Below are 25,924 nucleotides of genomic sequence, written 5' to 3' on the forward strand. Positions count from 1 at the left end.
TTCTGCTATTTTGGGGGGTCCACCACTCAGCTCCTAAATAAATCACACATGGAGGCTTATTATTAATTATGAATGCTCAGCCTTAGCTTGGCTTACTTCTTGCCAACTTTCCTTAATTTTAAATTATTCCATCTACCTTTTGCTTCTGGGCTTTTCCCATTCTCTATTTCTGTACACCTTTCTTTCTTACTCTGCTGCTGGTTGTGTATCTGGGTGGCTGACCCCTGGGGTCCTCCTCCTTCTCTTGCTCCTTCCTCCCCTTCCCCCGAGTTTCTCCTTCTATTTATCCTCTCTGCCTGCCAGGCCCACTGATTTCTATCTCCTGCCTCACTATTGGCCATTTAGCTCTTTATTGGATCATCAGGTGTTTTAGACAGGCAGGAAACACAGTTTCACAGAGTTAAACAAATGCAGCACAAACAAAAGTAATGCACTGAAAATAATATTCTGTAACAGGTTACCTCAGGAGAGGGTCTGCTGTAACATCCAGTGTTCTGGGTCTCAGTTTAGCTCCTTGTCTCAACATGTATCCTTTACTACCTCAGGACTCAGGAACCAAGAAGGAATTAGGTGCATCCCCTCAATTTGGACCAGAACCATGAGCTAGAAATAGATCTCTTTCCCTTGTAAGTCATCCAGCCTGTGTATTTTGTTGTTAGCAACAGAACATGAAATAAGACACTGGCTAAAGATAACTTACATAAATTCAAGTGATTAAAGCACATTGACTAAATAAACATCATAATAATGTAAAAAGAAACAAGTGAAAGAAAGACATGAAACTCACTGGAAAGCTCTAGAAGTTTCTGGGACACACACACACTGATCGCCTTGAAAATTGATAATTAAATTTTTAAAATTGCCAAGCTCAATATTTCTATTATAAGTTGTATTTTAAAAATAGCAAATTTTCTTTTGGAAGAAAGAAAGATAAGAATGATTTGTAGGAGATAAAATCAGAAAGCATAATAAAAGTAGAAAACCATCTGTGAGCAGTCTCTAAAGAAATAACCTCCACTTGTGATGCCTAAAAAGTCCTCAGAACACTCAGCCATCTTACAGCTGTGTGTCTTTGTGGGGCTACCTCTTCACAGGCTTCAACCAAACCAGCAGATCAATGTGGATGCAGACAAGAGACTCCAGCTATCTTCTGTGAAGGCCAATATTAAAATTACTTATAAACTTGTAAAAAAAATGCCGTTGTTCTTTTGGTTTATAAGTATATCTTAATTTCATTTAAAAATAACAAACAGGATTTGCTGTGCATGTATCATGTTAGAGATTCATGAAACTTTAACAAAACAATTATACTAATAATCAGAGACACTTATAATTACAATTTTATTTGCTATTCTTCTCATTGAATTTTTTGGCTCAGAAAATTAATATCTGGTGGGATTATTATTTTTCAAATGAAGAAAACAAAGTTTAAAATCTACAACATCACAGGACTTGAGAGATAGCTCAGTGGTTAAGCATGATTTCTGCTCTTCCAGAGGATCAGAGGTGGGTTTTCAGTACCCACATTGGGTGGCTCACAACCACCTATAAGTTCAGCTTCATGGAGCCAATGCTCTCTCCTGACCTTCATAGGCATTGCACACTCCTGGCATACACTGTATTGAATATATATGTAATATATTATATATATATATAATATACTATATATATATATATATATATATATATATATATATATATATATATTTGTGAGGTGCCAGAGGCACAAGGGTGCTGGGGTCTAAACTGTCCTATGATTGAGTAGCAGGTCTTTTAAGCACTGAGCCAACCCCTGTAATATCAGTTTTAGTTTCTACTATGGTCAACATTTCTAGGCATAATCTATATATACACAAGATCTTTGGGGTCTCAGTAATTTTAGAATTCCTAGGACACCCAGAGTCCCGTTGTTCTTCTAAATATGATTTTTATATAGTTGTTAAACTTCTGCTATTCGAATTCCAATTTCTCCCACCTATTAGGTCTGTGGCTTTGAATAGCTCATTTAATCTCCCGTGCTTTCATTTTCTTATCAGAAAATAGCAGTGCAGTGTATAATGATGTAAATAAAACCTGCAACACCCTAGCAGACACAGCCCAAATGTTCATTAGTAGTTTTGATGGTCCAATAAGTGAATGCTTATTTACTATCTACTATTTGCCTGTATAACTCTATTTGAAAATATGCCAGAAGTTTATTTTCTATAACCACTGAAAGCTTTTTACTGGATTTGGTTTTCATTGTCTGCTATGGATATCACTCTGTATGCTGTGAATGTGTTGCTCTGATGTGGTTGATAAATAAAATGCTGTTTGGCCAGTAACCAGGCAGGAAGTATAGTATAGGTAGGACAAGCAGAGAAGAGAATTATGGGAACAGGAAGGCTGAGTCAGGAGTCACCAGTCAGACACAGAGGAAGCAAGATGTGAAAGTACCAGTGGCAACTTACAGATGAATAGAAATGGGTTAATTTAAGATATAAGAACTAGATAGCAAGAAGCCTGCCACGGCCATACAGTTTATAAATAATATAAGTCTCTGTGTGTTTACTTCGGTCTGAGTGGTTGCAGGAGCTGGGTGGACACAGGAAAACTTTGGTTACAAATGGTGCTAAATGGCTCAAGTTTCCACCTAAAACCTGAAAATACTTAGTAAGCAATTCTAAATGGTGCCAAAAACAGATTCCTGCTTCACGTCTCATGCAGGCAGCGAGATACCACAACAGGCGGGCTTGAGTTACAGTTTGGCAGGTTCGTGGGGTGTGGGCTTGACCAAGGGCACGGCTACAGATTCCCACCACAGTACACAGAGGTGTCTCCAAGCTGTACAGTGTGGTGCCTGGTGGATTTAGCCTTTGCTAGTAAAGACAAAAAAAAAAAAAAAAAAAAAAAAAAAAAAAAAAAAAAAAAAAAAAAGGTTTTTGGGCTATATGCTGCTGGATGGAGGCACAGACCCACTGCTTCCAAGAGTTGGTGGTACACATGACTCCAGACCCAGAGCTGGTGGTAAGCATACCACCGCCATGTTGGGAAGCTGAGGTGGGCAGAAATGCTGCAATTTAAAGCAATAGATTCACAATAAGGCAGATTCAGATGGAACAAGACTTTAAAAGGTTTACATTATGTGTAAAAATGTATGTAGGCTTGGAAGAGAGAGGAGTGAATATAGACAGTAATATAAAGAAACAGTTTTAAAAAATAAAGTTTTTAAAGAGACAGTAATGGTAGTATAAAAAATAAGCCACATAAAGATGGATATTACATAGAGAATCTGGATTGTGTTGTCTTTGATATTTTTAACTGCAGAAAGACATTTAATTATAAAGGCTGCTCAGTTAAACCAATATGTATATTTTAAAGGTATTTTGACTTCAAAATGTGGATCTAAGGATACATTGCTTTGGAAAGGAGGCTCTGTTGTGTTTCCACAGGAAACAAGAGGCTATGGATTTGTTCCAGATTAAGATACATCAGGTTTGACAGGCCAAGACCCCCTGAGAGGCCCAGATTATCCAATATCCAGAACAGTTTCAAAGCAACTGGCTCAGACAAATCAGCATCACAGACTACTCCAGTCAGGACTTGACCATAATTCTTAGTTTTCTCAGGATCCCCATTAGATTGACAGCACCCTCATCCAGCAAGAAGTAGTATGAGAAGCTACACCCAAATTCCCAAAATATTGTTTATGAATGTTTATTTTTATTTGAAGTAGGTTGATTATAAATGCAATATCTTTCTAAAGAAGAAAAGGAATAGTGTAGATATAATAGAATGAAAGGGTAGATTAATGAACCTACTTTTAAAGAGCAACAACTTGTTTAGAAATGTTTTACATTGCTATGAATTTTAGTTTATTGATACAAGTTTAAATTTAATTTTGTTATACTGTATACATATTTCTACTCTCATTGGAGGTATTATGTTTATGTAACTCACTTATATTGTAATGGATAATTTAAAAATACAGGTTAATAATTAGTCTCATATGATAGTCAAACTTATAGTCAAGTTTTCTAGGTATACATAGATATAACTCAATTAGGTAGGTAATCTTCAAACACTTAAAGACCTACAGAATATGGCATTTAAAATGTTTTTAAAATTTAGACTTTCTGGACAGTGAGACATATCTGCTCCTGGCAGCACTGATTTACTTCAGAGAGGAAGATGGGCATCCAAGACACTCCATATGGAGTTTATCTTCTTCTTCTTGGCAAAAATAGCCATTTAGACAAGAAACTGTTTTTGCCTGGACAGCTTGATTGACTGGAAATGCAGGACCCATAGGAAGGTGACCACTGAACTTTGCAAGGTGAAGTGGCCCTTCAGGTTCCTGCTTCACAGAGGAAACTGCCAGACATTCTACAGGACACAGGGAGAAGTAACTGAGAGACTATAGTACTGTGGGCTGAAGATAGATGCCCCAACTTTACAGAGGAACTTTGGATGACTGTCCAGGCTGTCAGATATCTCTGTCTATTCTTGTAAGACTCCCAAAAATTGCTCTTGTCCTTCTCTTGTTTCTCAGGTAATATTATATCCTTCTGAGGTCTTTGATGTAGTTGAAGACTAGATAGTTATAATTTCCTTAATTATCATAAAAGATAAGTTAGATATAAAAACCCTAGACTCACAAATACAGGATAGATAGGATATCTTCTTTAATTTTGCCAAATACAAATAAACTATATATTATAAATAGACTAGATATTGTAACTATAATTCTTGCTTGATAATTGTTTTGTTATATGTAATCTTACTTTGTTAAAGTTAAAAACCTGTCTTTTTGAAAAAAAAGAAAAGGGAAAGTGCTATGGATATCACTCTGTATGCTGTGAATGTGTTGCTCTGATGTGGTTGATAAATAAAATGCTGATTGGCCAGTAACCAGGCAGGAAGTACAGTATAGGTGGGACAAGCAGAGAAGAGAATTCTGGGAACTGGAAGGTTGAGTCAGGAGTCACCAGCCAGATACAGAGGAAGCAAGATGTGAAAGTACTGGTAAGCCACAAGCCACATGGCAACTTACAGATGAATAGAAATGGGTTAATTTAAGATATAAAATTAGATAGCAAGAAGCTTGCCATGGCCATATAGTTTATAAGTAATATAAGTCTCTGTGTGTTTACTTGAGTCTGAGTGGCTGCAGGAGCTGAGTGTACACAGGAAAACTTTAGCTACAATTGTCTTCTTCAGATACTTATTATTTAATGGGTTAAATATTGACTTTCTGTTCACCAGATTCATTATCAAACTACAAAGTGAGAATATCATATTCATTACAGTCAAATAGATTTCCACTGAAATTTAGCTCAATCAGTATCTACCCTGTAAGATGATTTATTCAGGCTATTTTCCATATGTAGAGTTGAAGATAAATCCTATATGTAGCCTCTGAATTGAGGCGCTAGATGAGAGAGAGGCTACCACAATGACTGATATGTGGCATAAGCAATAATTTATGAGATAATTTCCAGCAGTTCGTTATTTTCTCACCATTCTGAAATAACACCTTCACTATGAGGTCTGTGCAATTGGGGTCACCTTCTGCTCTTTCCAGCTTCCAGTACAGATTTTAATTTCATGGCTGAGGTTTGGGCTTTACTGTTGTATTTCTCTTATCTAAGTTCATCTTTTAACCTCATCTAGCTCTTTTTTTTTCTTCTGATATTAATTCTTGTTTCTCAGATGCTGTTCTCATTAATAGCAATCTGAAGGTTATTTTTCACAGTTTCCTTTTCTTTCTTCCATTTAATGCATGTTAAGTATGCCTTTCTAAGATCTAAAGGGCTGATTACTGGAAAGAGTGTTAAAATACATAACCTACTAGGCTGCCATGGAGAAGAACGTGGAATGAGAGACCAGAGGTCACCAAAACCTGACACGTTTTAGTTCATGCCTTTGAGCTGAGTGAGAAGGAAATGCTAGGAAGAGCAGCTGGAGAAGGAAGAGCGAGCTAACTGTGAAGATGACGAGACTCACCCCAGTTGCTCAAGGAAGCCTGTGAGGCTGTCAGAGAGAACAACAGCAAAACGTGAAAATGAGACTACCTGCATGGGCATGCGATGGGGTTGTGGAGAGGAATGGTATGTTCTGACTTCTGTTTAAGTAGCATCACTGGCATCTAAGATGGGAACAGAACCTGGAAGCAAGGATAGCGATGAGACCATTTCAAGCTGTCACAGTGAACCCTAAGTGTTATCATGGGAGATTGCAGCAAAGTGGTCAGTTGGGTGGTCAGAACAAATGAGGCTTTGGACACATGCTTTGGGTGGAACCAAGTTACTTGCTAACACATCCTAGCATTTCACATTTTATTTATCAGTTAGCCTTCTCTGTGAGGAAACCGAAGGGGAGGCAAGGGGAGGGGAGGGTCAGGAATTGGAAGGGAAGGGAGAGAGTCTCCCAAACAACGTGGAGAATAAATGAATTGTGTACAGGGAAAGATCCTTATTTAAGATACCAGTTTTAAATATCTCCTCCCATTTAGTCAAATTTTCCTTTTAACTATTCAGTTATCTAATTTGTACCTTCCTTGATGTCAATGAGTTCATTAGAAATGCTGATGAACACTAGACACTAGCAGATGGGCAACATGTAACATAATAGGAGAGAAGGCTCCTGTCTCAGCTCTACCATTTCCACACTGTTTGCCTAGGAAACTTCCTGGCATGAAGAAAGTAATTACTAAACCACTATTGTAAAATTTGCTCATAACCTAATTAGGCAGATTAACAATCTAGAACATCTGTTTACAAGTGTTTAAGCATGTAATCATGGGCACTTGGCCTTCATAGTGCCTCTATCTTGGGGAATCATGCCCAGGTACTTTTGCTTTCAAAACCTTCTTTATAGAACAAAGATGGCTCCCAATGGGGACTTACTTTCTTTTTTTCTATCAAAAATATTATGTTTATCTCCAAGCCATATTGTATGGGCTGTTGACCCAGCATCTGCCATTCTACTGGGAAGGTTGTCATCATAGAAAAGGTCAGCATCATAGATATCCTTCTACCAAGGACAACACAAAGCTTGTCTCTAAGTTTAAAAACTACTATTAAGTATCATGAAAGAAGATATGCCTGTGTGTGGTGAGAGAGTCTTCAGCATCTTACACTCCTCAACATTCTACTCTTCCCTCTGCACCTTTTGTTTAAAATTAATCACAGTGGCTCCTGCAAGGCCTGACCTATGTATTGCAATGAGTAACTTCTCTGAGGGAAGCAGTCAATGCAAATCCATATCGCGTGACCTTAACTTGAAATCTCTTCTTGCATCGCTTCAGCAACTCACTTCTGGTTTTGCAGTCATTCCATAAGATATTCCTTATAGTATGGGAAGCAATGATGATTGAAACGACATCTTGTCTGGACCTGTCAGCTTTATTAATTCTTCAAATATCCCCATATATTTCTTTATGGAAACAACAATTGGTTGTGGAACAATAAAGAACATGGAAAGTCTATGTATGTTTTCCTGAAGACGATATGATTATATTGGATAATGTGCCTCCAGAAAAATGGTGAGTAATGAAAATATATCAAGGAAAGAGCAGCAATTGAGATTAAATGAATTTAAAACAAACTTAATAGTATGTTAAAATTTGTGCACATGGAAATTTGCTTCTTTAGTCCATAGAAGTTAGAGTGAAAGAAAGAGAAGAAAGAAAGAAAGAAAGAGAGAGAGAGAGAGAGAAAGAAAGAAAGAAAGAAAGAAAGAAAGAAAGAAAGAAAGAGAGAAAGAAAGAAAAAGAAAGAAAGAAATGCTGTGGGATAATGCTTTTGTATACTGGTTTAATAAAATGCTAATTGGCCAGTAGCCAGGCAGGAACTATAGGTAGAATAAGCAGACAAGGAGAATTCTGGGAAGAGGAAGGCTGAGTCAGGAGATGTCAGCCCACCATCTAGGGAACAGCATGTAATGGCACACAGGTAAAGCCATAGAACATGTGGTGACATATAGATTAACAGGAATGGGCTGAGTTTAAGTGTAGGAGCTAGTCAGTGGTAGGCCTGAGCTAATGGCCAAGCAGTTATAATTAATATAAGTCTCTGGGTGTTTACTTGGGTCTGAGCAGCTGCAGACTGGGTATGACCCAGGAAAACTTCTAACTACAAATGGAGCCAAAACATGGCAAGAGTTTCCACCTAAAACCTGAGAAAGCTTTAAAAAAAAACAGACAAACAAACAAAAAAAGATTCTAAAACAGAGCTAAAATCAGCTTCCTAGTTGTCTCTCTCAGGCCAGCTGCAGCCTGCAGTCTTGAGCTACTCTATGGCGGGTTCATGGCAGAGCATGTGGGTTGACCTGCAGCATGACAGATTCCTGCCTCAGTACACAGAGGTGTCTCCCAGCTGCACATTACACTGCATAGAGGATTTAGCCTTTGCTAGTACAGACCAAAAAAAGGAGGTTTCTGGGCTACATGCTGCTTTGACAGAAGCATAGACCCACTCTCTTCCAGAGTCAGCAGACAGCCTGGCTCCCAGAGCTGGCAGTGAATTATCTCTACCATGTTGAAAAGCTGAGATGGGTAGAGTCAGCAGCCACGGCTGCTGCTTCAGTCTTAACCACTGCAGTTTAAAGCAAGAGATTCACAATAAGGCAGACTCAGATGGAATAAGACTAAATGGTTTACAGTGTGTGTAAAAATACATGTAGGTTTAAAAGAAAGAAAAGAAATATAGACAGTTACATAAAGAAAGAGAAAGTTTTAAAAAATAAAGTCTTTAAAGAGGAAGTAAAAGTAATATAAAAATAAGCCATGTAAAGATGAAAATCACACAGAGAGTCTGGATTACATTGTCTTTGGGATTTTTAACTGCAAAGAGACATTTGATTGTAAAAGCTACAGAGTGAAATCAATACGTATATTTTAGCTTTTATTATTTATCCAGACATCTGTACGTGTCTTATGAGTGTTTGCAATGTGTATGTGGGGTGGATACCAGAAGAGAGAGTGGGATCCCCATCCCTACTGCTGGATTATAGGCAGAAGTGAGACGCCTGACATAGGTGCTGGGACTTGAACCCAGGTCCTCTGGAAGAGCAGCAGGTGCTCTTAACCACTGAGCCATATCTCCAGTCTTGTATATTTTAAAGATATATTGATTTCAAAATTTATGTCTAAGGATACATTGCTTTGGAAAAGAGGTTCTGCTTTTGTTTCCACAGAAGATGAGAACCTGTGGATTGCTTCCAGACTCATATGGTTTGATCAAGGAAGATCCCCTGAGAGGCCCAGGTGATCCAAAATCCAAAATCAGCTTCAAGGCAACTGGCTCAGACAATACAGCATCATAGACTACTCTAGTCAGGACTTGACCATAATCCTAAAATTTTCTTTGCAACCCCGAAAGACTACCCTCTATCAGCAGGAAGTAGCCTAGAAAACTATGCCTACATTCTCAAAAAATTGATTATGGATGTCTGTTTTTGTTTAGATTGTTGGTTAAAAACTGTTATTGGTCATAGTCAATATATTTCTAAAAGGAGAAAGGGGATATGATATGGAAATATAGGATATAGATAGGATAGGATAAAAGGGTGGATTGTTGAACCTACTTTTAAAGAGCAACTTGCTTAAAATGTTTTACATTGGTATAGATTTTAGTTTATTGATACAAATTTAAAGTTAATTTTGTTATACTGTATTTATATTTCTACTCTTGTTTAAGGTATTATCTTTGTGCAACTCATTTAAATTGTAATAGATAATTAAGAAATACAAATTAATAATTAGTCTTCTATGGTAGTCAAACTTGTAGTCATGTTAAGTTTTCTAGGTATACATAGATATAAATCAATTAGGTAGGTAATCTTCAAACACTTCAAAGAACTACAGAATATGGCATTTAAAATGTTTTAAAGACTTAGATTTTCTGGATAACAAGACACATCTACTCCTGGCAGCACTGATTTACTTCAGAAAGATGGGCATTGAAGACATTCCATATGGAGTTAATCTTCTTCTTGGCAAAAATAGCCATTTAGACAAGAAACTGTTCTTGCCTGGACTGCTGATAAAATGTTGTATGAACTGAACATAGGAAGGTGACTACTGAACTTTGCAAGACAAGATGGTCCTTCAGGTTCCTGCTTCACAGAAGAAACTGCCAGACATTCTACAGGACACAGAGAAAAGAGACTGAGAGATTCTAGGCCTGTGGGCTGAAGAACAGATGCCCCAATGGTGCAGAAGAACTTTGGGTAACTGTCTAGGCAGCTAGCTGTCTCTGTCATTCTAGATTTTTGGAAGTTGCTTACAATGCTCTTCCTGTTTACTGAAGTAATATTATATCCTTCTGGGGTCTTTGATGTAGTTGAAGATAGTTATAATTATAATTTTCTCTGGTTATGATAAAAGATAAATTAGATATGAAACTTTAGACTTACAAATATAGGATAGATAGAATATTTTCTTTAATTTTACAAAATACAAATAGACTAGATATTGTAACTGTAATTCTTGCTTGATAGATGTAATTTTACTATGTTAAAGTTAAAACTTTCCTTTTTAATTAAATAGAAAAGGGAAAATGCTGTGGAATAATGCTTTTGTACACTGGTTTAATAAAATGCTGATTGGCCAGTAGCCAGGCAGGAAGTATAGGCAGGATAAGCAGACAAAGAGAATTCTGGGAAGAGGAAGGCTAAGTCAGGAGATGCCAGTCTAGAGAGCAGCATGTAATGGCACACAGGTAAAGCCACAGAATATGTGGTGACATATAGATTAAAAGAAATGGGTTGAGTTTAAGTGTAAGAGTTAGTCAGTAGTAAGCCTGAGCTAATGGCCAAGCATTTATAATTAAAATAAGCCTCTGTGTTTTTACTTGGGTTTGAGGGGCTGCAGACTGGGTAGGACCCAGGAAAACTTCTAACTACAAAGAAAGAGAGAAAGAAAGGAAGAAAGGAAGAAAGAGAGAAAGAAAGAAAGAAAGAAAGAAAGAAAGAAAGAAAGAAAGAAAGAAAGAAAGAAAGAAAGAAAGAAAGGAAGGAAGGAAGGAAGGAAGGGAAGGAAAGGAAGACAGACTATGGGCTTTATAAGAATCATCATATTATTAAATAACTATATTATCACTACTCAATGAGGTAGCCAAACAAAACAATTAAATGCAGGACTTTACTTCTTATTTTATACTTTAACATAGAACAGGTCACTGAAAAGGACAAACTTCCCAAACAGAACTTAAATGGAGCATGCATCCTATATTTAATTGCATGAACATATTCAGCAACAGTGGATATTGCATTCATCTCTCCTCCTATAAGTTGTTAAGTAGATATGGAACAAGTACAGACTGTATGACTTCTTTTGGAAAATAGGGCCTTGTTTTGTAGATTAGGATGGCTTTAAACTCATGGTTTTTCTGCTTCAGTCTCCCTAAGGCTGGGATTGCAGGAGTACACTATTAGTTTCCTATGTGACTTTCTAATATTTTAAATTATGACAGGGTTTAAAAACCAAAGGAAATGACCCATGTGTCCATTTTAAAATCTGGTTAATTAAGATCCTTGGAGACACTGTTTTGCTGACAAACGAGGCAGTTATATGTCTCAGGCATGGTTTTCAGGCATCAGTGTTGATGCCCTACTAGACTGTGGGGGATTCCAATGCTAAATCTTGACAAATAGTATCCTCTCATCTGTTATCAGATGTCAAAGATGTTCTCAGAGTGTAAGACCTGCCCAGGATTTGCTCTGGTACCACTAAGCACTTGACTGAGACCTAAGGATTTCCTGTCACAGAAGATTTCGTGTGTGTGTGTGTGTGTGTGTGTGTGTGCGTGTGTGCGTGTGCGTGTGTTTGTGTGTGTATGTGTGTGTGTGTATATGTGTGTGTATGTGTGTGTGTATGTGTGTATGTATATGTGTGTGTGTATGTGTGTGTGTGTATGTGTGTGTATGTGTGTGTGTATGTGTGTGTGTATATGTGTGTGTGTATGTGTGTGTGTATGTGTGTGTGTGTGTGTGTGTGTATGTTGGCTTAGAATCATTTGCTTAAATAAACTTTGGAGTAGAATCATAAATCAAATAAACAGCACAATGCAGAGCTGCTCTGAGCAGAGAAAGGATTAGGACTAAGTTAAGGAACACAGCTCTAAACTCAATCTCCAGGGGGAGGCCATGTTGACTTCTGAAGCTGTAATAAATATTTGTTCAAATGCAAAGTAATTTGGAGACATCAGAGAAGTAGGATTTAAAAGACAGAGACTGCCTGGTGGTGGCGGCGCACGCCTTTAATCCCAGCACTTGGGAGGCAGAGACAGGTGGATCTTTGTGAGTTCGAGGCCAGCCTGGGCTACCAAGTGAGTTCCAGGAAAGGCGCAAAGCTACACAGAGAAACCCTGTCTCGAAAAACAAAAAAACAAAAAAAAACAAAAAAAACAAAACAAAAAAAAAAGACAGAGACAGACATTAGAGTCAGACTTAATGGAAAGTGGTAATTCTTTGTGTATTTCTTGATAAAATTCAGATATAATATAGCACTTCTACCTCATTAGATTCATAAAGGAGTTACAAGTGTTACACTGGTGCCCAGGCAGGGTCTGTGTAACATCTGATGCTGCAGTGAGACATCCTGCACCCCCTGGATTCCTGCAGTGTAGTGTTGTCTCCTACAGCTCCAGGATATCCCATACCAGAGCATTCTCATGTTCCTTCCACATAACAATGTGTGTGTATACACATGTGTATGCATGTGTGTATGAGTGTATGCACATGTGTATGCATGTGTATGTGAATGTATTTGTGTGCATATGTATATATAGACATGTGTACATGCTCCTGTGTAAATATGTGTCTCTGTGGAAGTGAGGATTCATGTGTATATCCATACATATGTATGTGCTTGTGTTTATGCATGTTTATGTATACTTGCTCATGTTCATGCAGACATGCATGGCATGTATGTATATGTTTGGGAAACCAGATTTGGTGGTTTTTGCATTTGACTCTTCCTACTTTTGTGGTGGTTGGAGGCAGGGATTATATACATATTCTTCTCTGTAGTCCCAGTACAACCCATCTCTAAATGTAGCAAAAATAGATAACTGTGAAATGAAAAAATGAGCAATGAAATAGTGTTGGCAGTGGGAGGATTTAGCATGTTAGGAGCCTCATCAAAGGACTTAAATTTTGGAGAATGGAGCAGGAGTTCACCAAGTACAAGAAATGTTCACCTCAGCAGTACCTGGGGAGGAGTTTCATGCTATGAAGCATTAGAGAGAGCTTAAAAGACCAAGTTAGAAATACACTCATACACTCACACATGCACCCCCACACACACCTGCACACTTACATATTGTACACTGCTGTGGGATGTTCTGTATGTCCTGTGGGAGCTCGTTCTTGGGTTCCTCGTGGCTTTACCCAGCAGGTCCACATAGAGGATGATTAGGACCATGGGCCTGAGTGCAGGTGTTTGAGATGGTCTGCACTTGGCTGTGCTGGGGGGATGGTCTGTATGGCAAATGTGTTGCTCTGACTGGTCAGTAAATAAACCTGATTGGTTGTAGCTAGGCAGGAAGTATAGGCGGGACTAACAGAGAGGAGAAATAAAAGAACAGGAAGGCAGAAGGAGTCACTGCCTGCAGCAGCCGCCAGGACAAGAAAGATGTAAAGTACCGGTAAGCCACAAGCCACGTGGCAAGGTATAATTTAGAGAAATGAACTAATTTAAGATATAAGAACAGTTAGCAAGAAGCCTGCCACGGCCATACAGTTTGTAAACAAAATAAGTCTCTGGGTTTACTTGGTTGGGTCTGAGTAGCTGTGGGACTGGCCAGTGAAAGAGATTTGTCCTGACTGTGGGCCAGGCAGGAAAACTCAAGCTACAGTACACACATGCACCTCAACCCATACGCATGTATGAATATACACAGGTATACACACAAGCATGCATAAATACCCATTCATATATGTGCACACATAAGTACTCACTTACATAAGCATGTGTACTCAAATGCCATGCATAAATGAGTGAAAACACACATGCATGCACGTATACGGGCATGCACACACATTGTGGTGGCTTCAACATGAATGGCCCCCATAGGTTCATATGTTTGAATGCTTAGCCATCAGAGTACCAGTACTGTGGGAAGTGTGGCCTTGGAGTAAGTGTGTCACTGGGGACAGCTTTGGGGTTTCAAATGCTCAAGCCAGGCCCGTGTCTCCCTCTTCCTGCTGCCTTTGGATTTGGATGTAGAATTCTCAGCTGCATGTCTGCCTGTGTATCACCATGCTCCCCACCATGAGGATGATAGACAAAACCTCTGAAACTGTAAGCAAGCCCAAATTAAATGCTTTCCTTTATAAGAGTTGCCATGGTCATTGTGTCTTGCCAAGCAAGAGAACATGACCAATACACACCTACATACCTATACATGCACAAACACAAGCACATATACATGTATGTATACACACATGAACCTCCACTCCCACACAGGCACACACGTTCATACAGAAGCATGTACACATCCATATATATACATGCACACACATGTATACATACATTTACAAATGCATGTGCACACACACCACTACATGAAAAAAGCAATATGGATAATGATACCAATGACAGAAACATTATAGCATGATACTATTTATGTTTTAACATTTTCCAATATTATATACACATGTTTAAAAACACTGAGGTAGAAACATAGAAGAATCACAGCGATGGGAGAAGATTAACAGTGCTGATCATGAGGACTTAAGCTTTATCAATAATGTTTTAATCTTTTTAAAAAGCACATTGCACTGTTGTGTTCCTTGGGCAGTTAGTAGGAAATTTAGGGTCCCAGCAGAAGCACAGCTGCCATGGTTAGTATGAATGTCTGACAGCAGCGCTTTCCTGTACAGTGCTGTTAATGATGTACAGGTGCCAAGGGCTGTTAAGAATGGTCAAATCCTGTAGAAGAGACCTGGAGTTCTACTCTAATTCAGAACTGAGCAGCGGGATGACAGACAACAGTGTGTGGTGAGTGTGCAGACCATAGGGCACTGGTGAGTGCCTACCATTTGCCAGTAAGCCACAGAGTCAGACCGCATCCTCTGTGGGCAGACTAGCTTTAGTGTGGGGGAGGGTGGGAAGGTGGGCGTGGGCTGGTGAAGGTAGTGGGGCCGTGATAGCAAAGCTTTCATAACTTCTTTCTCTTCAACAAAGACTGAGCTCGCCTCTTGCTGTCAGTAAAGAAGTTGTTTCTAAACTTTGCATCGCTGAAGCTCACCCACACAGTGAGATGTGCTGTCTTCCCCCTCCCTCGGGAACATTTGCCTGCAATACCTCAGTGTCCAGCGGCCCTCGGTGCCTGACAACTCTGACCTTATCAAACCCTTGTGCTGACTGCGGGGGACCTGAGCTCCCTTCCCTGAATCACGGCCTCGATGTAGTCTTCCTTGTGTCCTCCCTGATGTAAAAGTGGTTAATGCTTCCTGGCTGTAGTGGGTAGCATGCGGATAAGAATTTAACTGGTTATTCTTGAATTTCTTTTACAATAAACCAAATTTATAATCTTAAAAAAAAAAGAATGGTCAAACCTAGCTTCTCTGGAGCTGTGGGTTGTAGTCTGGTTATCTTTTGCTTTATATCTAGTATCCACTTATGAGTGAGTACATACCATGTTTGTCTTTCTGAGTCTAGGTTACCTCACTTAGAATGATATTTTCTAGTTCCATCCATTGCCTGCAAATTTCATGATGTCACTGTTATTTACAACTCAGTAGTATTCCATTGTGTAAATATATCACATTTTATTTATCTATTCTTTGGTTGAGGGGTGTCTAGGTTGTTTCCAGGTTCTGGCTATTATGAATAATGCTGCAAGGAGGAACCTAACTGTCATGATAGAGCCTTCATCCAGTAACTGATGGAAGCAGATGCAGAGATCTACAACCAAGCACCAGGCTGAGCTTCAGGAGTCCAGTTGAAGAGTGGGAAGAACGATTATATGAGCAAGGAAGGTCAAGATCATGATGGGGAAATCTACAGAGACAACTGAATTAAGCTAATGGGAACTCATGAACTTTAGACCCACAGTGGTGGAACCTGAACAGGACCAGACTAGAGCCTCTGTATACAGGAGATAGTTGTGTAGTCAGGTCTGTTTGAGGGGCCCCTGGCAGTGAGATCAGGATCTATCCCTGGTGCATGAGCTGACTTTCTGGAGCCAATTACCTATGATGGGACACCTTGTTCACCCGTGATGCAGGGAGGAGGGGCTTGGTCCTGCCTCAACTGAATGTACCAGGCTTAGCTGTCCCCGCATGGGAGGCCTTGCCTTGTTGGAGGAGTGGAAGGGGATGGTTGGGGGGGCGATGGGGGGAGCAGAAGGAGGGATGAGAGGGGGATCTGTGGTTGGTATGTAAAATGAATAAAAAAAGAATGGTCAAACATGTGCCACGCATGCCATCTTTCTACCTCCTCCTTACTTCAGTGTGCCATGGCTCTAACCATGATCATTTGTCTTCAGTGTTAGAATGACCTCCTGCTTGAGAAGAAATTGGATGTAGATTTTGGAAATGAAGTCCGATGAATTACGGCACATTTATTTTTAGGGTAATGGGGAAACTTCCAGAGTCAACTCTTTTTGAGAGCACATTAAACCAAATATGATGATTGGTGGATTATTAGCAAAAGAGCCCGATTGCTAATTACATAAATATAGTCGGGGAGATTGTAGGGTGACTTTGTGGACTACAGAAGATAAAGCATTGCTGAACTTTAAAGACAGAAGATACAGCTTATGCAGTTGTTAGTGAACACACTTCTATCATTTCTCTTTATGAAACTGTATCAAGAAAAAAGTCGATTCTAAGTCAGTCTTATTTACATAATCAATTATTTTCACCAGTTGAAAGAAACATTTTCTTAATAAAACAAGTGCACTTATGTCCTGTTTCCACTGTCGCCTATCCATGACAGTTCTTCTCTAATTGAGCAGTTTTCCAAATGCCCTTACTTCTGACAAGGGGTCAGTATTTCAGGAAGTCAGACACTGCATGAATAAATCACTATATGTGTAATCAGTTATGAGCATGTATTCGTGGCATGTCCTTTTCTGAATGTCACTGCTCAAGCAGTGGCCAGCTGTATGCATTCTGCCTTAGTAATCTCCCACCAGTACCTAGCATAGGGCCTTGGCATGACAGGTACTCAGTAAGTTAGTGTATGAGCTAATGTACTTCAGGTAACTAATTCATGAATAATTAATACCTAAATTAAAATATTATAATATTACAAAACAATTACAAATGCTATGTAGTCTTGAGTGTTATAAATAATACATTTCAATTATATTATAGTGTTTGCTCAATCCTACCACATTGAATGTCTATACTATTGATGTTATCATATAGTAAAACATCAAATAATGAGAATGTAGCATAATTGCTTATGATGACCAGTTCATACTGCAAAATATTTATTTACTGAATACCTAGTATTTTTCTGGCCACTGTGCACACAGAGTAAGCCAATAAGAAATGCTTCCTTCCCTGACAAGACCAGGTTGCTGGCCTGCACTAGCAGAATTGGTGGGTGTTCTTCTTCTGCATCTCTTTGATAGATGTTGTCTGGTTCCTGCCTGTTTCCTGGTTCATCCTGACCCTGTCAGAGTCTTGGTAAAGGAGTGCAATCGTCTTTTCACCCAGCTGGATTCCCTTAGCTTAGAGAAGCCGTTTCCCCTCACTCCTCCATCTCCTGAGTGCTTTCCCCTCTCTTCTCTCTTCCATGTAGAATCAGTTGTCCTAGGGACTGTCTCCCATTCTTAATGTGGGTGAGGAACCAATCGGAACACTCTCTCTGCACCTGGGATGCCTTTTCTTCAGGGCTCTTCACCATATGTGAGGCTAATGGGATGTACATCTTTCTATCACACATTTCGGTTTGCCCTGGCTTTATATTTTTAATATTCTTGTTTTAATATTCTTGTTTAGCTTTCTAGATGTTGCTTCACTTGACAAACATGTCTATGTTTCCTCTTATGAGAAAGGAAGCGCTGTGGTTGAGGGCTGAGACCTGGAGCACACCATCTGGGTTTGGATCCTGACTTTACCACTTCCTAACTGTCGTGAAGGCAGCTTGATTCCCTCCTGAGTAAGGAGGGAGTAACAGCTTGACTCTGTGTGGGGATGAAGCTAGTCCAGTAGAGCCTATGACACTCAGTCACTAGAATGCAAGAAGCACTTCACAAAGCCAGAATTGCTATTCACATCCTCGGTTCAGTTAACTGACCTGCCCTTCCCCTTCCGGTCCTGCTGCCTTATACACAGCCCTCTGACTTGAACTAACTCACAGTCCAGCTCTGTTGCGATTTCTACCAGCCCCTAAAGTCTTGGTTATCTCTCATTTCCAGAATCTTCTACCTTCCATCTACTCACTTGGATTTGCTCACTGATTCCCAGTTCACCCAAATGCTACTTAACTCTCTGTCTTCCCCGAGTGTGTGCAGAGCTCTCCTCAGGGCTTAGAAACTTCTTTGCCATTTAGCCAAGTGATGTCCACATGTTCCTTGAAGCCTCCCTTTATTATTCTAGAACCTGCAAATCCCAGCTCACAGGCAAGCAAGACGGCTCAGTAGTTAAAGGGCTGGGCGTGCAAGCCTGACAGTGTAAGTTTGGTCTTCAGAACCTATGTAAAAGTAGGAGCAGAGAACTGACTCCACAAGTGGTCCTCTGATACATACACAAAGCTGAAAAAGAAACAGAAAAGATCACAGTTCTCAAGCCCCTCCCCACTGCTCCCACGGGAAACCATATAAATCTGCTAAACTTCGTGAGTATTTATCCGGATGTTTAATGAGAACCTTTATTGCAATGTCTTATTTTTTTTTTTAATATGGACCCTTCAACTACATTATAAACTTCTTAAAGGTGAAACCACCACCAAAGGAACCCTTTGAATAACATATGTATAAATTCATTTAATCTGCATCTTAAAAATTATCTGCCCTTATTCTGTGTTCAAGACAGAGGGAAATGAAGTCATAGAAGAGAACCTTTAGCATAAATCTAAATATAGGAAGCACATAATAATTGCTACATGTATGGGTTACCCACAGAGTATTACAACTTTGCTCTAACTTCATGAATGATTTATAAATATCTACTTTTGCTGAATAAGGTGCTTCATTTTTGCTACTTCATTAGAAAATAGCGTCTTCTGAAAGGAAACGGGCATGCTGCTGCAGGCAATGACAGTTAGGTGGTCCTCATTCTGTGCATGTACTTGGTGGAGAGACTTCTGCAAAGCAAAAGCATGTGTTGTGGATACTGTCTAACTCAAAGCATTCATGTATATCCCCACTGAGAATAACCTAATAAAAGAGTGTGTCTTTGAGACTTGCTTATCCCTAAAACAGAAATAGGCTAGAATAATTGGCCTTTGGAGGATCCAAAAAGGGCTGCTCGATTATAAATTCATGCTACTCTAAGGATACTATAGAATACAGGGAATGCTAACGTGGAAGAAACTCAAGGCTCCACCTACAAGTCTGGAAGGTAAGGTGCTCTTGCTCGCCCCAGATGTGCTGTTGTGTGGTGCCACAGCGAACGAGAGGGTCCTTGAAGCTGAATGCATTCAATATCATTTAAATAATTTATGTATTTTCATGCAGAGACCCTCCGGAAGCTCCTAAATTACTAATGCTCCAATTCCTCCTTCCCCCACTAATGCTCGTAAGTGGGGGCTCTGTTAAAACTCAGACCCCTCCCCCAGGAAGCAGGGGGACCAGACAGGAGGCCAGACAGCCTTGGCCCACGCGTAACAGCACTGTGTCAGCTTGTTAGAAAATACATTTATCTCCTGCATCAAAATGTGACACGATCATTAAATGTATTCTTACCTTCAAAGGCAAACATGTTTGACTTGGCGTTTACTGAGGTGGAAGAAATTTTAAAATGTTTCTATGGAAGGTAACTAAAAGGTTCTTTAAAAATGTGCAAGTTTTACTTAAAGCGAGATACTCCTGGGAAAACTGTTACTGTGACGTCAGGTTGTGTCCATTTATTCCAAGCAATTATTCCTGTCCTGATATACACATAAGGCTATGCTAAACAAAAAACAAACTAAACTTTTGTTTAGAATTATTATGCACATATTGTATCAATATGTATTTACAGAAAAGACAGAGAATTTGCAATTGTATCTTATGTTCTCCTATGTGTATATATATGTCATGTATTTGTAACCATACTCTGAACATGTAATATAACTTTCATTACTATAATTTTTCTTTTGGTAAAAAACCTGGTGTTTTGTCTATGCAGTAGATACATATGAACATGTCATTAGAGTAAAACGGTGTATTGAGAAGAAGGGAATCGCTGAATGTCAGCACAGTCCTCAATGTCAGGACTGGGATGTCCTGTTGGAAGTATGAGTCATAGAGTATGAAGTCATAATAGTCAAACACATTCACTCTTGGGTATTGTAGGCAACACATAGTGTTAAAATGGCATCGAATTTTAAGGTGTAGAGAAATATCACCATTTCTTAGAAATAAGGAATAGTTAACATGTATAGAGTATTGGGCACTCTCATGACAATGACCTGGAGGAGGAATGAGGAAGAAGCTTCCTACCTTCCATCGCCTCTTGAAGAAGACCTTGCAGCTGCCACAGGTGAGCACTCCATAGTGACAGCCAGATGCTTCATCCCCACAGATTAAACAGATCTTCTGAGGTAAGGAATCAAAGCCATACTGTGGGCTCTGGCTGGCTTCTGAATCTGGCCTTGAAATGCAAAACAGGCTCCATTTAGTTTTAGGGTCACTGCCCTCTGGTAAAGAAAGCTTTCTTAAACCAGCATTGATGACACCAAAGATTTTTTTTTTTTTACATAGAACCAAATTATTTATTTATGGCTTTGGTTTATGTTTCAGTTTTTTGATAAAAGTCTCCTACAGCCAGGTTGGCTTTAAACTTGCTACATACCAGAAACTGGTCTTGAACTCATGAACTTTCAGCCTCCAGCTTCTAAGTGCTGGGAATAGAGGCATTTGCCACCATTTCCAGTTTATGAGGTTCTGGAAATAGAGCTCTGGTCTTAGTATATGATAGATAAGCAACCTTTCTAGGAACTGGGCCACATTCTCAGTTTCCCAGGAAAACACACACACACACACACTCACACACACACACACACACACACACACAGCACATTTCAAAGTCAGGTGAACTAAACTTGCTACTTCATATCATAAACTACCTATAATGGATTTGTTGGACATGCAAATTATTAGCCATTCATTAATAGTAATAAAAGAAGAGCCAGTGCGTCCTTTCACGTTCAAAACAGCTAGAAACTCTCATTTGAAAAGAGCTCCTCATACAGAAGTGATTTTGCCTTTGGCAGATGAAATATGACATCCTTCCTGAGTGCTGGGTCATAACAAGCACGGCTGAGCCTTGGGAGTTTAACTGGACTCAGCAGTGGTTCCGTTTTGAGAACACAGCCCTGCAAGGATTGATTGCTCCAACATATAAATATAGATGTTATTTTAAGGTATTTGTTAACACACTATTTTGCCTAGTCACAGCATGAGAGACTATAAACCGAGCATTCTTTTCTTTTCTAGTTCCATTACTCCAGTATGTGAAGTTAAATGCTTTTGAAAACACATATGAGAAAAAATAGGGGTGTCTGAAGCAGTAGGAGGATGCTATATTCTGGCTGCACTGCCCTTGAGTTTAAACCCACCCGGCAAACACCTCCCTCATACAGCTTACTTCACTCTTGAGATTTCTAGGAAAATTGGGCCAGAGGCCTGGCCAGATCCTTGGGGTGTTTCTGCTTTCAGTTCTGAAGTCAAATTTAGGCCCCACCCCTTACAGAGGAACTGTGCCTTTGCACCTCAACCTCTCCAGCACACACACCCTGGGTCCGTGTCCTTCTTACCAAGTATTTATTGAATTCAATGAAGCCCCCAACCCACTAGACGACATCCCAGCACCCTTATCCTCGGGACAATCAAAGGTCCTAGAGTGACACCACACAAGTTTTGGAACAGAATGGTCCTGCTTCCCGAAGTTTTCTGACAATGTTTGGGGATGGTGGTGGTGGAGGGTCCTCAACAAAGCTATCTGCCCCTCTTCTATGTCCCCTGAAAACGTAAGAAAAAGGGAGCACCGGAGAGAGGGGGTCTCCAAGGCCTAGCCCTCCCTCAGCCACCCTGCTACTTGAGCTGCTGGAGGGGTGGAGCAGGGCAGGGCCGAGGCAGGTGCTCACCTCAGGTAGTTGAGATAGGGCTGGTAGACCTGGGGCAGGCCGTCCTTGAGCACTGCGGCCTGGTAGCCCAGCTGCGGGAGCCCGTTGAGGCCGAGCGGCGGGTAGATGGCGGGGGCTGCCGAGGCGGCAGGGGCGGCGGGCAGGCCGTCCCTCGGGAGCAGGCAAGAACCGGAGGCCGAGGGCTTGCAGGACAGCGGCGGGAACGGGCCTTGCGTGGGCGGCGCGCCCTCCGCTTTGTACAGGATGCACTCCAGCGCGGACCCCGAAGAGGACGCGGGCGACACTGCGGAGCTGCCCGGGCCGCCGGCCACCGCCGCCTCGCCGGGCCTGGAGGAGGGAGCTCGCGGCGGCGCCGGCGCCAGCGGGAAATCTGGAAAGGTGGCGGCGCTGGCTCCCGCCACCAGGTAAGGGCGCGGCGAGCGCGCAGCTGCCTCGGCGCCTTCCTCCTCCTCCTTGATCTTCAAGCCTGGCGGCTGGAAATCGCCGTAGAGAGGGAACGCGTCCTCTTTGGGGTCGCCGTCCTGCGGGTAGGTGCAGTCTGGGAAGTCGCCGCAGGGCACCGGCGGGGATGGCGAGCCTCGAGGCGGGGCAAACGAGCCCTGGACTGAGGCCCCGCCGTCGTAGCTGTCCCCCTCCAGCAGCTGCCGGGTGCGGGCGGCCAGGAGCGCGTGGTTGAGAGGCAGGATGGGCACGTGGATGAAATCCACCACTGTGGTGGGCAATGGGGAGCGCCCGGGCGCCACCGGAGCGTCTTGCTCCAAGGAGACCCTGGGAGCAGAAAATCGGGAGTCTTCCTTGGGAACCAGGGTGACGCCTCCTGGGGCCGCCGCGGGCGCGCTGGCTGCAACTCCTCCTCCTCCGCTGCTGGTGCCTTCCAGTGTTCGAGGTTTGCTCTTCAGAAGCGGACCCGCGGAGCCCTCAGTCTCTAGGCCACCGTTCTGCTCCACCTCCACCACAGATGGTTGTGGAGACGGCTTCACCCCTGCCCCGGGCCAATGGGCACTCCCTGAGGTCGGGAGCAGCAGCTGCCGGGGTGGTGACAGCCCCTTGGGCAGCACCTTCTGCCCTGCTCCTGTCCCGGAGCTGTCGCCAGCCTTGCTCTCTACCCGACTCATGAGCGGGGACAACAACTTGGTAGCAGGGACACTGCGGGGGTCTTCTGGAAGCTCTGATCCGAAAAGACACCAAGATGTGATGGCCTCGCAGGCTGGAGGGTTGCCGTGGGTCTGCTCGGTCCCCGAGGGCGCCAGCAGCGTGTCTAAGACACTGTCTAAGAGTCTGCTGTCCTTCTCCGGGGCTCTGGGATTGCTGCCTCCTGCCCCACGACTGGCTTCAGCTCCAGAGAAAGCTCCCTCCACGTCCGACAGCGACTGCTGGTTCTGTGCCTTTTCTCCCGGAAGCTCTGGACCCTGGCAGGACCGAGGGAAGAGCAGCCTGTCTTCCAGGGAGATGGATATAGGCGAGCCTACAGACGATGTGTCCGACGGCTGGCTTCTCTGGAAGGGACAGGGGTCCAAGCGTCCAAGCAAGGGGGACCCGACGTGGGTGGGGGAGGGCGCGGCTCCCGACGCGTGGGGTGCCCGCGGATCCTTTGCCTGCAGCTCAGTCATGACGACCTGAGCTCCCCTTTTCTCCTCCCCTGTCTCCAGGGAGGAGGGAAAAAGGAAGGAGGAGGGGGTGCTGGTGATATAGGGGCAGAAGGAGGGGGAAGTGGGTGTTGAATCGCAGGACCCGTGGGATCTCCACCTCCTGGTCGGGAGGGGCGGTGCTGGTCAGCTCCCGTCCTTACCCTCCACCCAGACTCAAAGGAAGGGTGGCAGAGGGTGGCAGTCGTGCTGTCCCGGCGGTGGGTGAGGGTAGGAAGAAGTAGCTAGAGTAACTGGAGGAGTTCGTCAAAAGACTTTTCTGTGTTTGCCCGGGTGCTCACGCGTCCCGCGCTGGAGTGTCCGGTGCTGTGAAAAGGGCTCCGGCTACCCGCGGACCTGTTCCTTGATAGAAACCCCGGCATCTAGGAAGTCTGCATCACAGTCCTCGCTAAAACCCTGGGCTGGCTGCAGCCCATTCCAAGTCATTTTCCTGCAGCGGCAGCTTCTAACGCTCCCTGGTTTCTCCAGTCTCAGCAGGTGCTGATTTCAGGTTTCTTAAGCCCGAGGGAAGCAAGTTCTCTTTGGGCTTGCAGAATCCTCACTTTCGCAAATCCTAGGAAGCCTAACTGATAGTGACAGTCCAGACTAGCTCCATAGCTTTCTAGCAAGCCTCGCGCTCTAGGAAGGCCCGCCCAAAGCCCCTCCCTAGCCAATCACCATCTAGATCCCAAACGCCGGAGTTGGCATTTCTGCCACCCACTAGTCTGAGTTCCACTGGGAACATCAAGTGTTCTAGGAAGAAACCTTCTAAGCATATCAGATTTTATGCTATCAATTAAGTATGCTGGGCCCAGTGGATAGAAAAAAAATCCTATCAAAAGCAAAATTGTAAGGATTTCAGGATTTGAAATTTGTAAAGATTCTATTTATCTTTTAAAATAAACATATAGAAGATGATCCCAAATATGTTAACTTTTACTACTTGTATATGTCTCTGAGTGTACGCCACATTGTGCTCAGAGGCCAGAAGAGAGGGTGGGGGCCCTCCGAGGCAGAGTTGCAGGTGGTTGTTGTGAGGGGTCTGATGTGGGTGCTGAGAGCCAAACAAGAACCCTCCGAAAGAGCAGCGAGTGCTCTCGTGTGTGTGTGTGTGTGTGTGTGTGTGCGCGTGTGTGCGTGTGCGTGTGTGCGTGTGAGTGTGTGTGTGCGCGTGTGCGTGCATGCGCGTGCGCGTGCGCGCGCGCGTGCGTGTGCGTGTGTGTGTGTGTGTGTGTGTGTGTGTGTGTGTGTGTGTGTGTGTGTATTACTGGCTGCCTGTCTAACCTGCTCCTAAATTAGGAAACACATTCAGATTATTTTTGTGACAAGTGGGTCACACTCTTTTTGAGGGCCACCTATGTGACTTAGCAGTTGAGGCGCAGAAGGCCGGTACATCTCTACCTGTGTGGGGAGTTTGGATGTTGAGTGTCATAAATGGCTTGTCCTATCGAACCTCTGCATTTTCACAAGGTTCCCTTCAGTCCTGACTAAATACCCTGCATCCTATCTGAAGATCTCCAGTGGGGAGGCTAAACAGTATTTTCTCCTCTCAATGTCTCTACTCTTAAAATAATTTTCACCGAGCTTTAAAAATAAATCACTATTAAATTCATGAGAACACTGTGGAGGGAGTGACTTATGTGATATATTTCACACACAGTCATAATACACATACATAATAATTTACATGCTCAACCCAAGATTGGTGGACATCTTGACACGGTCTTATATGCCTTATTCAAAACTGAGCTAGTCATTTGAAAAATTCCCTTGAGTGTGTCCAGGTCCTAGTTATGCTGATGCCTTGCAGTTATTCTCACCCAGGTCTAGAAGATACGTGCAAGACACCAAAACTCCAGGGCAGGTGGGGCTGCTGGAGGCACGGTGAAGGCCTGAATCACCAGGGAGGTACTACATATGAGAAGTAAATCTCTGTTGCAGTGAACCACTGGGTTTGGGCGTTGACTATTCCAGCAATGAGTTATCGCTGACTAATTCAGATGTGAGAGAATTGGGGAGGTAGAAGAGAATTCAAGGAAGGAGTTATTGTATGTCCTTAAGGCAT

At 42.2% G+C, this 25,924-nt stretch overlaps 1 protein-coding gene across 1 annotated transcript in view; it reads right to left on the reverse strand.

The window, feature by feature from the left end:
* Pgr (progesterone receptor) overlaps positions 1 to 24,522 on the reverse strand; it is a 64,073-nt gene extending 39,551 nt beyond the window's left edge. The window contains exons 1-2 of the mRNA XM_037208225.1: positions 22,235 to 24,522; positions 20,230 to 20,739 (exon numbers count right to left, since the gene is read on the reverse strand). Coding sequence (XP_037064120.1) covers positions 20,230 to 20,739; positions 22,235 to 23,844 — 2,120 coding nt within the window. The 5' untranslated portion in view covers positions 23,845 to 24,522. The remainder of the gene's footprint in view (positions 1 to 20,229; positions 20,740 to 22,234) is intronic.
* Positions 24,523 to 25,924: the final 1,402 nt, after the last annotated feature.

Source organism: Peromyscus leucopus, chromosome 7 (genome assembly GCF_004664715.2).
Source record: "Peromyscus leucopus breed LL Stock chromosome 7, UCI_PerLeu_2.1, whole genome shotgun sequence".
Lineage (NCBI taxonomy): Eukaryota > Metazoa > Chordata > Mammalia > Rodentia > Cricetidae > Peromyscus > Peromyscus leucopus.